Here is a 15,150-nt window from a genome sequence, read left to right as displayed (position 1 = left end):
GGCAGAGCAGGGCTGGAACCAGGCCTCCTTCTTCCCATCTCTCAATATACTCCACCTATTAACTGAAAGCTTGCTTTTCAAGTAGCATCCACTCACAGTCAAGGCCAAACTGAGTGCTTTTCCTGTCCATTAGATCAGATAAGGGCTTCTTTAAATAATGTGCCCAATATCAAAGGAAACTCCTCAAATGCCCTGTATCCTGCATTTAGGCGCTTCCTACAGGTCACTGAGCTGTGGCACACGGACAGGCATGGACTCCGCTTCCCTGCTATGTCTGAAGAACAGCACTGATGTGATAATGTGAAAAACTGATTTATAAATCCTGCCCTCTTTGTTTTATAAAAAGCTGCTGAAAAATGGACAATCAACTCCTGATGCTACTGACGATACTGGTCTCCTAACCTGATACAATTATAACAAGCCAGGAATCACAGGGTATCCTGAAAGCCTCAGTGTGACCATCATGAGGCTCCATTCATTCATGCTATGCTCAATCGCAAAGGAAAAAATCCCCCATTATTTTAAAAACGGGAATGAAATGTTGGCATATGATACTGAACACTGCTACAAGGAGAAACAACCCTGGGCGTCTTGTAACTGCTTTAGCTCTCCAGAATTGGCACTTATCTCATTACCCAGGAAAGACTCTACAGCTTGGGTATTTGCACATCTGAACTGCATATCCCCAATTAAAAAAAAAAAAAGGAATATACACTAGCTTGGGATTACTTTTGGATCAAACAGGGCTAGTTTGAGGCAATCTAGAAAAAAGCTTAGTTTTTAGTATAAACTCCCACAGAAAGACCAACTGTAGGGTTTTCCTAAAGTCAGCTGTCCAGCTGATTCAAAAAAATGCTGTCACTTCTGGTTAAGAATTGAAAATACTGGGCACCTGGGTGGCTCAGTTGGTTAAGCGACTGCCTTCAGCTCAGGTCATGATCCCAGGGTCCTGGGATCGAGTCCCACATCAGGCTCCCTGCTCTGCGGGAAGCCTGCTTCTCCCTCTCCCACTCCCCCTGTTTGTGTTCCCTCTCTCGCTGTGTCTCTCTCTGTCAAATAAATAAATAAAATCTTTAAAAAAAATAAAATAAAATAAAGAATTGAAAATATTTAGAATCTCTCCCTCAAAATTCAGAGTAAGTTCAGGATAGTCCAAGTGTCAATTTCTTCTGAACTGCTGATTGATCTAGCTCAGGGACTGGGGCCTTATCTACGCAAAAGCAAGCATCCTCCTCCTTATTTCCTCACTGGTAAATAAAAATAACCAACACAGTGAGGGATGAGACGTCAGTAAGCCCCTGTTTCCAACCTAAGATTTCAGGATCCCAGATGTAGCAACAGAAGAGAGATGCATGGGAAGCTTTCAAAATCTCTCCCCCAGGCGCTCCAGGGGCTAACCGAAACATCCTGTTTCTCGGCGGCTGCCTGGAGTTGTACCAACTCAGGGCGGAACCAACGGCGCATCGCGCTGCCCTAAGCCCTGGCAGCGAACAGAGTAAGCAAACCCTGAACACGGAGGTGCGCGGGGCGGAGCCAGACAGGCCCCGCCCCGCCCCTTCCTACAACCCCGCGCGCGCGCCCGCCCGCGGCGATGAATGGAGACGCGCGTTCCCGGCGCACAGACCCGCCCCGAGGCTCCCGCGGGGCGGGAGCCGGAGGGCGAGGACGCGCCGCGGGCTACCTCAGAGCCGATCATGTAGAACTCGCCGTCGTCCTCCAGCTGGAACTTGACGGGCTTCTGCCCGAAGGTCTTGCTCAGCGCCATCATCATCATTGCGGCGGCGGAGGCGGGCGGCCGGGGCCGGGCTGCGAGGGATCGAGAGGACTGAGGAGGAGCCGCGGCGTGCCGAGCTGAGGAGAGCCGAGGCCGGGAGGCGACGGGCAGGCCGATCCGGTGCTCGTGCCGCCGCCGGGGTCCTCAGCCGCCGCCGCAAACGACGACCAGGCCGCTGTCAGCGCGCATGCGCGGGGCGTTGACGCTGACGCGCGCGCCGCCGCCGCCGCCCAAACAAAAGGCCAGGGCGCGCCCCTTCGGGCCCTTTAAAGGAACCACGACCCGTTTCTCCTCCAGGCTGCTTCCCAAGTGGAGGTACCGGGCAGAACTTCTCACGGACAGAAATAGCAACCGAGGCCCTGGCTCAAGCGGTGGTTTTCCCAGCCTCACAGCTGGACACTCAGTCCAGTGGAGGAGGAGTGAAATGAGGTCTGAGGCCGGTAGGAGGCCAGAGCTATCTGTGCCTCAGTTTCCCCACCTGGAAAACGCAGTGTAGTTGAGCAGATAAGAGGGATCCTAGGGGGGCGCCTGGGTGGCTCAGTTGGTTAAGCAACTGCCTTCGGCTCGGGTCATGATCCCAGGGTCCTGGGATCGAGTCCCACATCGGGCTCCTTGCGGGGAGCCTGCTTCTCCCTCTCCCTCTGCCTGCCACTCTGCCTACTTGTGCTCTCTGTCAAATAAATAAATAAATAAATCTTTAAAAAAAAAAAAAAAGAGGGATCCTAGGAACAGATACCCTATTTCCGGTTCCACAGCTGTTCCTGCGGCTGTGGAGATGGGCAGAATGACAACACTGGGTGGGGAAGTGGCATGGGCAAAGTTTCCCCAGGCTTGGCAGCATTCCAGGGCCCAGGTGGTGTTTGGTTTGGCTGGGGCATCAGTGAGCTGGAAGGGAGGCAAACTTCTCCATTCCTTCCTTAACTCTGCACTTTGTGCCTACAACAGGCGCAGCTGTGGGGTGGTGAGCGAAACTAGATAGCCTTGCCCTGCAGAGCTTACAGCTGGGAGTGGAGCTGACATTAATGAAAGCATCAAAGCGTCCGTGTGTCCGGCTGCACAAGGCAGCAGATCAAAAACGGCCCACTGCTGACAATTTCACGTGGTTCAGTCTAGTACAATTGCAGCTGTGATAGGTGAGGCTTGGTGGCAGGGCAAGGCCACCCTTCAGAGTTAAGTGGAGTCGGCTGTGGTAACCATTGAGTTTTGTTCTGTGTCCTGACAGCAGTGAGAAACAAAGTATTACAGGATCAGGGCTGGGGTGGGACATGATCAGATAAAGTGACCACCACTTCGTGGAGGATGCCCTGAGGGGCCAGCAGGGAAAGCCTGGAATCAATTACACAGCCACTCCAGGTGTCCAGCCAAACAAGATGGAGGAATGGAGCAAGAGGAGCCGTCCGCATTGTGTCTGGCCCCAAGGACCAGAAGCTTGGGTGGGTGGGTGGAGTAGGTCCTGAGCCTGCTCCCACCTCCCCAGCTCTTTTCCCCTCCTGGCCTCATAGTTACAGAAAGAACTCAGGCAGGCAAGTAGAAAATAACCATATTTAATGACAGTCCTCAGTAGAAAAAAAAAAGGCTTTGTATACACTGTACACACATTTACATGACTTTGGAGGGTCCCAGTGCTGGAATGAGGGCTGGGAAGGATTTAGCCCAAGACAGGATTGAGGTATGTTGGGGCTTCCAGGGCCCGGGTCTCTAGCAGGAAACACCCCCCTCCCCCAGCTGACTCTGGACCTTTTGGCCTGCATCCTGGGGAACACATCTCTAGGATCACCAACTAGAAGGCAGCCAGTTCCAAGCACCTACCCAGAGCTGACCTCTCAGGAAAAGGCAGAAGGGCCCCCCTGTGCCAGCACCCTGCAGGGACCTCACAGCAGGGACAGAATAAGGGCTTCAGCTCCCCCAGCCCTGCTGAGGTGCTAACCTGAGGGACAGGGATGGAGACTGAGGGCAGCAGGGTTTGACTGTGACCTGCACAGGTTGAGTGGGGCTGGCCTGAGAAAACCCTCACCCTCAAGGAACACCAGCGTCTCCTTGCCCAGTATGAGACAGTTGCTGGCAGGCGACCACGACCTGCGTGGCCCTCCCTGCAGTTGTCAAGATGACAGCACCCCCTCCCCACCCCCCTGAGGAAACACAGGCTCTATCCTGTGCCTGAGCCCACAGCCACAAAGATGGCCACTGGTCTCTATCCGATATCAGTGGCCTGGCAGGGGTCAGGAGCCCTGAGAGAAGTTATGGTTAGTGGAAAGTGTTGGCAGGCTCGGTACAGCCGAAGAAGTCAGGGCCCACGAGGCGGGGGAAGCCCTCCAAGGCCTTCACCTTCACAGGGTCGAACTTCCAATAGAGGCGACCGCGCAGAAAGTAGGCATAGCCTGAGGAGAGAGGAGGGTCAGGCTGGGGTGAGTAGACACTGGGCCCTGCACCTGCCAGTCAGGATGTGCCCAGGGACAGGCACAGGGGGAGGTCAGATTGCCAGGGCTTGACCACTATTGAATTCCTTGAAACCTGCAGGCCACAGGGTGGCCATTCCAGAACTTTCCATCCTTCAGAATCCTACCTGTCCCCAGGTCTAAGCTGGACTGTTGTCCAGCTTGACAGATGCCTGGAGTCTCAGAAACTCAACCCGGGAAAGCAAGGCTCCCTCCCCTCACCACACCCCTTCCCCGCCCCCCCTATGTCAGTCTACTCCTGTACCTGCCAGCCAGACTATAGACAGACATCCTGAGGCAAAGTGGACCATGCAGGTGACCCAGAGCCCCAGAGCCACCACAGGATTGCTCTGCCAGCAGGTCCTGAGGTGGGAGAGCACAGAAGCAAGCTTGGGGGTACGGGGGAGAAAGTTCTGGACTGCAAGTCAGTCCTACTCTAGTCCTTTGAGATTGTGGGAGGCCAGCCAGGTGGTTTGGTGGTTAGGGGCAGGCACTGCCTGGGTGGGAGGCTTGGCTTCCCATGATCCACCTGAGTGGCCCTCATCACCTGAATCTCTGTTTGCCCCTCTGGAAACTGGCTTCGTAGCAGGTGTTATGTTAGAGGGCTGTTCTGAGAACTGCCAGAGACACACAGGGAGCTTAGCATTGTGCCTAGAACATCATTGGTCCTCAGCATGCAGCAGTTATTATTTTACCAGTTATGACTCTGGCCCTCAGTCTTCCCATCTGTAGCATGGGGGCATAGCACTGGCCTGGCGCAAGGAGGAGGGTGGATGGGGAAAGCACTGGACAGAGGACCTGTGATGAGGAGCTAAGGCCCAGCCACCACCGGATGGGAGACGTGGCTCTTGCACCACTCATACCAGCCTCTCCACCCCAACGCACCGTCAGCATCCCGGAAGGCGGCGTCAATCTCAGAGGGCACCCCTCGCCAGTCAGTGGCCCGGCGGGGCACGGGGCTGTCCACGCGGCGGGTGCTGAGGTGGAAGCGCCAGTAGTCTCTGCCTCCGAAGAAGTAGATCTTGTTCTTCTCGGGGCCCCAGGCCAAGGCGGCCTGGATGGGGGACCCCAGCAGGCCCAGCTCAGAGAGGGGTGCAGGGCCCAGGACTGGCTTCTCGCCATTATACACCCAGTACTGAGCACCTGCCGGAGAGGGGAGGCTGCAATGGAGCTGCCTGACTGCTGTGCCCAGCCCCTGGGGACCCATGTGGCCACCCCCACCGCCACAGACTTCCCCAGCCTCGGTTTCCTTGTCCATAAAACACTTGGGCCAGTAATCCTGCTCGGCACCCTTTATCCCCAGAGGGAAGTCAGAGCCAGTGGGGATAAGCTGGGGTGATGTGTGCTCTGGGAGGTACCTTTCATTCTAGACAGGAAGGAGGCCTCCTGAGCTCCCACCCCACTCCATCCCCTGGAATTTAGCTACCTGCGACAAGTGCTTCTGACCAGTCCCTGGGCCCTACCCGTGCCGCGGCAGGCTTGGGCCTCTGTTGCTGAAGTCCCTGCCACCTAGAATGTTCCAGGCTCTTGTCTCTCCCAGTTGAAAGTTACAGCACATGCTCTGGGGTTGCCAGAACTAGATGGAATCCCTGCTCTGTCTTTTCCACACTGTGCCCTCAGGTGAGTCGCTTCACCACATCTACTCCCCAGAGATCTCATCTCTAGAACAGGCATATTAATCACCCAGGCTTCAAGGGTTGAATGCACTGATGCATGGCCCACTGGTAATACCTTCTATTCTACTCCCATCTTGAGAGCCATCTCCTCTGGGAGCCTCCCAGCTGCACCTGGAGAAGTGAGCCATGCTCTCCCTTGGCCCTCAGGCTTCAGGGCACCCTCCCCCTGCCCAGTATGTCTGGCTGGCGGGCCCTCTCCTTGGCCATGATGTTCCTGGCTCCTGGAAGTCTCCTGAGCAGGAACGCCCTCTCCCTCACCTTGGAAGAACCAGATGTGGCCCTGGGCATCTTCCAAGGCTGCATCCACGGGGCTGGGCAGTCCCTGCCAGTGACGAGAAGCCAGTGCAGGGTAGCCAGGCTGCAGCCGGCCCCCACGTAGCCGCCACACGAAGCCCGCCTTGAAGAAGAAGAGCTCGCCACGGATGGTAGAGACTGCATCAAAGGTAATCTCGCAGGCATCTGGTGGGGCTTCCGGCTGGCGTGGGAGAGAAGGGCTAAGAAAGAGCCCACACCGGAGCCACGGAGGCCAGAGGGTGCAGGGAGCTGGGAGCAGAGCCTCACCTCCAGGGGGGCAATCTCGTTAGTGTCCACCCCAGCCTGCGGGCCCACAGCTGGGGGACTGGAGGTGGGGGCTGGCCGGCGTTGGCCATAGAGGTGCTGGATGCCCCTGCGGTCATCTGGACTGAGGCTCAGCGGGTAGCGGAAGGTATAGAAAGGGGACATAAGTGCCTTGGCAGCCGTCGTGTGCTGCAGTCCCAGCACGTGGCCAAATTCATGGGCCGCCACCTGCAGGAGGTCTGTGCCTGAAAAAGGGAGATAGCCCAGCAATCCCCAAACTTCCTGCCGCAAGGACACCCAAGCCCCAGAGCCCAGCTCAAGGACTTGTCCCCGTTCGTTATGATCTTCAGTTGCCCCATCTGGAAAACGGGTCCCCAGCCCGTACCCTGGTTGTTCCCGATAGTCCAGGTCTCGTCATAGTCGAAGTGGACATCTCCTTCTCGGTGGGTCTTGGGGAAAAAGGCATGAGCCAGGATGCCTCCAGGCCCATCAAATGGCAGGTTGTCCCCATGCCAGTACCTGCGGGTGGGTGGGGCAGAGTCAGTGGCTACTGACCGGTGGGGCTGGTGCCTGGCGGGGTCTTAGGCCACTGGTTCACCTGGTAAAGTCGATCATGATGTCAGCATGGCCCTCATGCACCTCGGTGAAGGTGAGTGGTGTCACCTCGCTCCACACCCGTAGGGCCTCTGCCACCGTCTGCCGTACCTGCTCCCGTACCAGCTGCCACGGGAACCGAAGGATCCTGGGGGGAGGAGGAGGGGCCTGGGCCTCGCTTGGGACAGCCCCCTGCTGGCTGATGGGCCAGGAGTTGCCCCTGGATGCTCAGTGGGGATGCATGCACGTGGGACACAAGCCAGGTGTGCTCTGGGCCTCAGCTGCGGTCCCTCTTCCACGGGGGAACCTCTTTGTGTGGGTTTGTATGTCCTTTGGTGCACATAGGTGTCTGCATTTGGTGGAAAGAATGCAGAACCAGGAGCCCCAAGACCCACCTTCTAGACCTGATTGTGCCACTCACTGTGGGGAGACCCGGGCCCCTTGACCCCACCTTGGTTTCAGTTCCCCATCCAGGACATTTCTGAGCTCCGATCTGTGTGACACCATCATCCTTCACATGCTTTCTGTCCCGGCCAACTCCCCACCTGCAGAAGCTCAGCTTCTGCATCACTCCCAGTGTGACCTGTCCTGCTCGCTCACCACCGTTCCCACCCGCATGGATTCTAAGTACTGATGGTAGGTCTGAACACTGACATGGTGAATGCCTAGCTCCCCAAGAGGGCAGGCCATGTTTCCTTCATTTACCGCAGAGTCCCAGGGCCTGGCACTTACTAGGTCCCCACTAGAGGTTGCCTGGGTGACTGAGGCCATGCCCCACATGTCGATGGAGCCACCAGCTGTGTACTGAGACTTGACATGTTGACAGACCTACTGCCCCTCCGCCGTGGGCAGGCCTGGTTGTGGTAGGGTGTTGCCTGTGTGTGCATCTAAGTTGGGGTTTAGGGAGTTGGTCCACGGATGGCTCGGGGGTCAGTGGACACACAGGTCTGTGAACCACAGAGATCTAGCTCCAGCGCATGTGTCAAGAAGCAGAAGAGGGTGGCAGTTCACACACAGACACACAGGTAGAGGTCTAGAGCCTGCTCGAATAGCCGCTGGCCCCTACCTGTAGGTGAGGTCCGTTTTTTCCCAGCGCCCGCCTGACAGCACGAACCGCTTTTGTCGGTTGCGGGCACTCAGCCCTTCAGGCGGGTCAGGCACACCGCAGCGGGGAGGTCTGGGGGTGCTGGCAGGCTGGGGAGTCTCCTGGGCGGTAGGGGCAGGTGCCAGGCTGCCAGGAGCAGCTTCATGCCAAGGCTGTGACCCCTTCCTCATAGGGTGGCGGCGGTATGCATCCTGGGCAGGAGATAGGATGCAAAGGCTTGATCAGGCCCCGGGTCCTCATGGCCCATCAGCATACCCATGCTCAACCCCAGCCCATCCTGTGGATGGGCAAACTGAGGGCGAGGTGAGCAAGCCATCACATGGCAGGGCCCTTTGGCATGGACTGGCTCAGATTTCCTGAGGCCTTGTTCTGAGCCATCCTGCTGCCTTCCTGCCCCCTCCTGGAGGGCCTAGGCTGCCTATCCAGCCCCTTAGGCCAGTAAGGTCTGGGTCAGGGTATAGCCCTGGACTACTCTCCACACTCACCCAGGAACTCACCCTCCTCCCCCTACTGGCCCCTAACCCAGCAAATACTCTTTCCCCTTCCTTTCTTCCTGCCTCCCCCCTCCCCCCATGGCCACACCAACTCCGCCCTCTCCTGTTACCTGAATGGGCTCCCACCCAGGACACCCACTACCACCACTCCCCAGTGTGGAAGAGCTGCAGCCCTGCAGCGCAGCCTTGATTTGCTCACCTGACAAATGGGGAGAATACCTCCCCAGTGTTATCCATGTGTGGGCTGGGGGGGGTGGGGAGACAGACAATTACCAGATACCCAGCCCCACCCAGCCCTGACCTGCTGGAGCCCCAGCACCACAGATGGGGATTCTGACCTGGAGCTCCCACCCTCTGCAACATCCAGGGCGGGGGTCACAGTTCTCATACCTTAAAAACAGCAGAAGCTCGGGGAGGTTGGGAGACCCTTCAAGGTCACCTAGTAAGGGCACGGGCGGGGCCAGGTGAGGACTCTGGTGTCCCAGGCAGGAGGCAAAGGCTAGGCTAGGGATACTACGCAAAGCTGGAGAGGCATGGAGCCATGCTATTTGTTAGAGACTAAGCGCCTGTCTGGTCTGGGGCTGGCTGGTCTGGGTGGCTGGGGCCTCCCCATAGCCATATTTGGGGTGGGAGCCAGGCCACGCAGGCTCCACCCTCACCGTTAGCCTCTGGCAGCTCTCCCAGGCCCTAGGCATCCCAGGACTCTGATCACTGTCCCAGCACCCCCCATCTCCCAATTCCAGAGCCACCAATAACTCAACCTCCCAGGGCCACCCAAACTCAACCCCAAGAATAGCCCACTAGGAAGGGGTCTTCTCAACACCCAGGGACACAGCTACCTGGGGTATGAGAAGAAGCCTGGACCAGCTTTCTAATTTCAGAGCTTGGTTAGTTATCTGGCAGAGCCCAGCCTCACTGGCTTATAGGTTCCGGTCAACACTGGACTTACTGCTAGTTAAGTACTTATCACTTGTGGTTCACCTGTATCTAGGCTAGGACCCTACCAACAGTTCCACAGACATGCTCTTAGCCCCTGATGGGATCTCTCACTAACTCCATTGTCATCATCCCCCATTTCTCAGATGAAAAAACAGAGCCCAGAGAAGTTAAGCAACTTGCCCAGGTAACAACTGGCAGGTGGTAGGCTTTCTGTGCTCACAACCCACTCCCTACCTGCTACCTCTGCTGTGCTCTTCAGGCTGGAGCCACCCTTCCCCTGGAGGAGGGATCCAGGCTGGCCTCACCTTGGTGACAGAAGAGAAGGAATGGGAAATTATTAAGCACCTGCTACTTCCCAGGCACTCTGTCAGCTCATTGAACTTCCATCCCCACACCCCCAGTACGGTGGGGAAGTTACATAAGCGAGGTCTCACATTGAGGATGTGGACCCCAGGTCTGTGTGCCTAGCCATGAGAGCCTGCCCCTTCTCCTCCCCACACTGCCCCCTTGACTTCCTGGATGAACAGATTCCTTCCCCCAACCCTGGAAAGGGCAGGACTGGGTTGTCCCCTGGGAGCCCCAGATAGCCCAGGGCCCAGCCTACCAGCTCTATTCACACCTCTGTGCAGAATTCTCTCATCTCCTCTGCCCTCCAGTGAGGCCTGGAGCAGCCGGCCATGGAGGGAGGGTGGGTAATGGACACACACACCATCCCTTCCTCTCCTGCCCGCATGAAGCTCTAGGTCCATGCCCAGACCCCTGGAGCATGGTACTCTCCCAGTCCAACAGAAAGAGCCACAGTCTGAGATTCAGAGGCCCCAGTCCTATGCCACGGTCACCCTGGAGGGAAGGACCCTGGGCAAGTCCCTTCCCTTTTTTAGCTTTGACATCTCTGTGCAATGGGGATGGCACCATAGCAGAGGGCTTTAAATAACCTCCTCTCCTGCCTACTGCAGCCTCTTCCCTGGCCCAGCTCCTTGCCCCTGTGGGCCCTCCCCTCCCACACCCAGAAATCTGCTCTTGTCAACTGTGCTACAGCTCCCAGCGCTCGCCTGGGGGCCAGCCCCGCCAAAGTTCCCAGACTAAATCATAAACAGGAATTGCAGCTAGCAGCAGGGAGCTTGCAGGCCGAGAGAAGAGGGACTGGTGCAGGGTCTCCCCCAAAGCCAGAGGCTCAGGCTCATTGTTCATGTCACATTCACTGGTCTTGGAGTGAGTGAGCAGGAGGCGCTAGAATCAAGGTCTCCTTTCAAATATTGGGTGTTTGGAGCCCATCATTTAATGGCTCTTGGCCTCAGTTTCCCCATTACTGGAATGGGACACATGCTCCCTGCCCTGCAGACCTCCCACACTTCATCTTTCTGAGTCTTTTCTGGCCTGGGGTCAGGCACCTTAACTGCAAGGCCTGGCACAAAACCCCGTGCTGATCCCTAAGGTGTGCTTCATCCTCCCAAGGCTTCTGGGATTCAGTGAGATGAGATGGTGGGCACAGACCATGCCTGGCCTCATCTGTAGCCCTGGGAGGGCTGGGGAGCAGGCACCACCACATTTCTCAGAGGAAGAAACAGAGCCCAGAGAGGTCAAGGACTGCCCAGGGTCACACAGCATGTCAGCGAAGAGCTGGGCCTAGACCTGGGGCTCGTGCCTCCCTTCCCCCCAGTAGTGCCCCCCTCCCCCCACCTCTTCAACTCTTGGCCTATCTCCAAAACCCACATTCCTGAGAAGTGTTTCTTTTTCCGATGCCTTCCCTTTTCCTCCTCCTCAGACAGGAGCTTCCCCTGGCCTGCCCTGTGGTGGGCACTGAGCTCACTCACCCCACCTTCTTCTTGGGGGCACCAAACCACAGCCTCAAACATACTTGAGGAACTTCTCAGCTGACTCCGTCTCCTGGCTGAACTAGAGGCTTGGGGTCAGCGCCTGGGTCAACTTCCAATCTAGAAAATGGGAGGCACCCCACAGAGGGGAGATAAAGGACCCCAAACCAGAAAACTGCTGGGTAAGGCCAGGCTAGTCTGAGCCTCAGTTTGCTATTGGTCCAACGGGGATAATTAGTAACAGCTCTGCCCTCTAGTCAGCAGGAGGCGACCCTGATGGGAGGGCACTTTGTAAGGCGGTGAGAAAGAATGGGGAGCATCACCGCACCGTTCTGTGGAGCACCACGCCCCTCTGAGGCTCAGAGAAGTCAAGCAACCTGCCCAAGCCGTGCACTAGGCAACAGGCAGGTCCATCCACTGCCCCCCTCCCCTGCTGGCTCCAGGAGGGAACGCAGCATCGGTCCCACCAGGCTGCAGGGCTTTCATCAGCCCTGAAAGCTGTGAACTGGGATGGATAAATATTTACAGAGCTTTCCTGGCCCTGCGGATGGCAGCCTGGGGATAAACACGGCGAAGGCGACCCCAAATGCTCCCTGTCAGAGTGACAGACAACAGCCTAGCTCAGACACGGCCCCAACTGACCCTGCACGAGCATCAAAGTGGCAGTCACAGGTGACAGTGTGTGTCTGGTTTGACTGGCTGTGCCCTCTCCTCCCATGACCTCATTTAATCCTCAGTGCCCAGCAGTGGGCACTGTTATCCACCCCCCCCAAGACTGAGGGGTGGGGTCCTAAGACACAAGAGGACTCAGCTAGGGCACGTGGTTCAAACCCAGATCTCCAATTCCTGAACCCAGGGGGTCAACTGGCTACCCACGGGGATTCTGGACTCTGCCCCAAGTTCAAGGGGACTGGGAGGAGTTGGGGAAGAGGCAAAGCCTCCGGACTGAGGTGCCCCCCCCTTCCCTAACCCACCCATCCTATCCTCTTCTGCTCCCACAGCCAGGATGGGGCAAGGCTGGCCAGCGCAGAGCTGGTGTGACTGGACAGAGGGGACCCAGCTGGTCAGAGCTCCCTCCTCACCATCCTACGACTCTTGCCTGTCGCACCTCCTAATGCTCCCATCCTAGCCTGAGCTGTCTGGATGCCACAGCCAAGGTCCAAGGGGCCTGTGGGCCTGCAGTTGCCCGGGCTCTGCCTGGCCACCCTCGTGAGTGGTTCCTCGAGGCCCCAGCTGGGCACACACAGGCCATCACACAACACCCCGTGACTGCCTTTCCTCTAGTCACTCTGCTGCCCTCTCACCCAGACTGTCTTCTCTCCTGATCACACATTCTTCTCTCTTCCCTTTCTCTCCCCACCCTCTTCCTTTCTGAGGGTCTCTGCTGCCCACTCTCGGCTCTTCTTTCTTTCTTTCTCTGGCACACATACACGCACACACATGCACACACATACACCCTCCCCGTAGCTCTCACACTCATGCTGTCCTGGCTGCACACTTCCCAAACTTGCCACTTGTAGGTGCCCAGGTTTTGCCACCTCCTCTGGGCTCAGACCCCATTTGTCCCAGCGCAGTGCTGCCCTCTCAGCTCTTCCTTAATCCTCCAGCTCACTGCACGCCTGGAGGTGTGCTCACTGAGGCCACACACCTGGAGGCTGACACCAGCCTGAGGCTTTGTCCCCGGAATGAATAGGAGGCCCTGCAACCACTCCCTCTGCTACCTGGCCCCGCACACAGCCCAGCATCTGCAGCTGGGACGCCGAGGAGCAGGTCCCCACGCTGGGAGGGGGCGTGCGTCTAGCGCGGAGTCCCGCCTCACCAGCCTGAGCGATCCAGGCGCAGGCTCCACTTACACACCTCCGGGGACGGGAAGCTCACTATCTTTCACGTCCACAGGGACCCAGAAAGCGTTTCGGGGAACGGACCACTCCAGGCCACCCCGGGCGCCCCCGTGGGTCCAGCTCGGCCACTGGGCCCAGCCCGCGTGCCCGACACCCCCTCGGCGAGGAGCGGTCGACCGGCGGCGGGCACTCACCGGGGGCCGCGGGGCCCAGGCCAGCAGCGGCGGCGGCGGGAGCAGCAACAGCGCCAGTGGGAGCAGGAGGGCGCGCAGGACCGCGCCGCGGAGCCGGGCGGCCCGAGCCATCCGCCCCGGGGCTGCTGGGCCTGCTGGGCCGCGCCGGGCCACCGCCCCTTATAGCCTCCGCCCCGCCCCTGGCCCGCCCCGGTCCCGCCCCTCGCGCCTTTTGTTCTAAACTCTCCCCGCGGTGGCCACGGCCAGGGTGGGGGAGGTGGACGGGGAGGGGCTGGCACGGCTGGGGCCGGGGGCCGAGACCCAGTCCTTCCCGGGGTCCGGCGGAGCCTGACGTCTCTGAGGCCTGGTGCGGGGTGACCCAGGCTAGCTGCTGCTCCTCCGTGCCTCAGTTTCCCGCTGTGCTTTGGGGAGTCTTGGAGAAGTTGGGTTTCACCCCTCCTGGTCCCTACTCCCACCTTTGGAAGGCTTTCCCTAGCTGGTCTCCCTGATGGCCTGACCTCTGACCTACTGCTAGCCTTTGACAGGTGGTTGTTCCCATGGGCAAGTTCTCCTACCCCTTACAGCCTTAGCTGGTACAATAGCTGAGACAAGGGATGTGTCCCAAGGGAAATTGAGGCATAACGAGGAGGCTGGCCAGCCCCCCAGCCTAGAAGAGAACTACAGACAATTTATAAATGGGAAAACTGAGGGCCCAAGAGGAAGGGACCAGATCAGTCTTTCCCAGACCAGCCGGCAAGTGGAGGGGGTTGGGAGGGAAGGTGCTATCAGCAGGCTGTGGCAGGTGGGGGGGACGCACCGGCTGCCCAAGAGACTAACGTGCTCCACAGGGGCCCTCGGGGCCAGCCTCCTGAGAACTGAGAGAGAGGAGGTAAAAATCAAAGGAGAGGGTGGTGTCCATATTCTGGAAGGGATCCTCCACTCTCATGACCTGGGGCCTCATCACTTCACCAGGGCAGTCTGCTCCATCATGGGCAACCGTGTAGAGCCCAGATCCAGGTAGTGGCTCCCATCCTGCCAGGCAGGGTCCTGAGAAGCTGCAAGGTGAGGCTGTGGGCACCCAGCCTGGGCCGAATAAGGGAAGGAGTCCAAGAGGGACAGGAGGGCAATCAGACCCACTCAGCTCTTCCCTCCAGGTCCCAGTCCAGGGAGTCCTCATAGCCTCTCCAGGAAGGCTCCACAGAGACTCCTAGAGGGCCAGGAGAGGAGACACAAGACCCTGCAGTGTTAGCAATCTGTTTCTTTAAAGTGACTCACTTTTGCTTGGGGTGATTTCATCCTCCCTACAATCCTGGTGCCACAAACCCTCCCTCCCCCCACCAACCCCCCCGCACGCGGGACGGTGATAGGGGAGGGTAAAGAAATCAGAGCTCCTCCCAGCCCAAGGGTAATGATACGGTCACCGAGAAATCACTCAGAAAAAAACATAAACCTCAAGTTCCTGAAGGGTTGGGAAGCGTCCTAAATCCATGCCTCCGCCCTTCCCTTGGCCTGGAACCAAGGTGGTAAAATTGCGAGGCCACAGGATTCAAACCTGAGCAAACGCCTCTGGGCACCTTTGGAATGGGCATGCTGCTTGTATGTCCCGTAAACGCTGTCACTGTCCGGCGCTGCATCCGTTTTGCGGGGTAGGGTGTCAGGCGGGGTGCTGGGCCGCATGGGGAGGAGGGGTTCATCCCACCCCAGGAGGGTGCTGCGCAAGGCTTCCCGGGGTTGCAGCGCCTTTGAA

General features: G+C 58.1%; 2 protein-coding genes across 8 annotated transcripts in view; both read right to left on the bottom strand.

Moving 5' to 3' along the window:
- The window catches only part of SMARCB1 (SWI/SNF related BAF chromatin remodeling complex subunit B1), a 38,581-nt gene extending 36,625 nt beyond the window's left edge, over positions 1 to 1,956 (bottom strand). For all 5 annotated transcript variants that reach the window (XM_081801716.1, XM_081801712.1, XM_081801714.1 and 2 more), the window contains exon 1: positions 1,682 to 1,956. In XM_081801716.1, the coding sequence (XP_081657842.1) occupies positions 1,682 to 1,774 (93 nt within the window). In that variant the 5' untranslated portion in view covers positions 1,775 to 1,956. The remainder of the gene's footprint in view (positions 1 to 1,681) is intronic.
- A 1,346-nt stretch (positions 1,957 to 3,302) lies between these two features.
- MMP11 (matrix metallopeptidase 11) lies at positions 3,303 to 13,559 on the bottom strand. 3 transcript variants are annotated; one of them, XM_031017079.2, is made up of 9 exons: positions 13,425 to 13,497; positions 9,810 to 9,880; positions 8,104 to 8,333; positions 7,042 to 7,185; positions 6,829 to 6,962; positions 6,447 to 6,688; positions 6,144 to 6,360; positions 5,095 to 5,352; positions 3,303 to 4,152 (listed from the first exon to the last, which is right to left on the bottom strand). In XM_031017079.2, the coding sequence occupies exons 3-9, from the start codon at positions 8,310 to 8,312 to the stop codon at positions 4,019 to 4,021; spliced, it is 1,338 nt and encodes a 445-aa protein (XP_030872939.1). In that variant the 5' UTR covers positions 8,313 to 8,333; positions 9,810 to 9,880; positions 13,425 to 13,497; the 3' UTR covers positions 3,303 to 4,018. The 3 variants fall into 3 exon arrangements, 2 of the variants coding, with proteins under 2 accessions (XP_030872939.1, XP_006746422.1); XM_006746359.3 differs by lacking the exon at positions 9,810 to 9,880 and having other exon boundaries at positions 13,425 to 13,559; XR_004072039.2 differs by lacking the exon at positions 9,810 to 9,880 and having other exon boundaries at positions 4,017 to 4,152; positions 5,095 to 5,263; positions 13,425 to 13,559.
- Positions 13,560 to 15,150: the final 1,591 nt, after the last annotated feature.

This window comes from Leptonychotes weddellii, chromosome 13 (genome assembly GCF_054177405.1).
Source record: "Leptonychotes weddellii isolate Sample4059 chromosome 13, ASM5417740v2, whole genome shotgun sequence".
NCBI classification, from domain to species: domain Eukaryota; kingdom Metazoa; phylum Chordata; class Mammalia; order Carnivora; family Phocidae; genus Leptonychotes; species Leptonychotes weddellii.
This window is presented reverse-complemented; position numbering and strand designations above follow the sequence as displayed.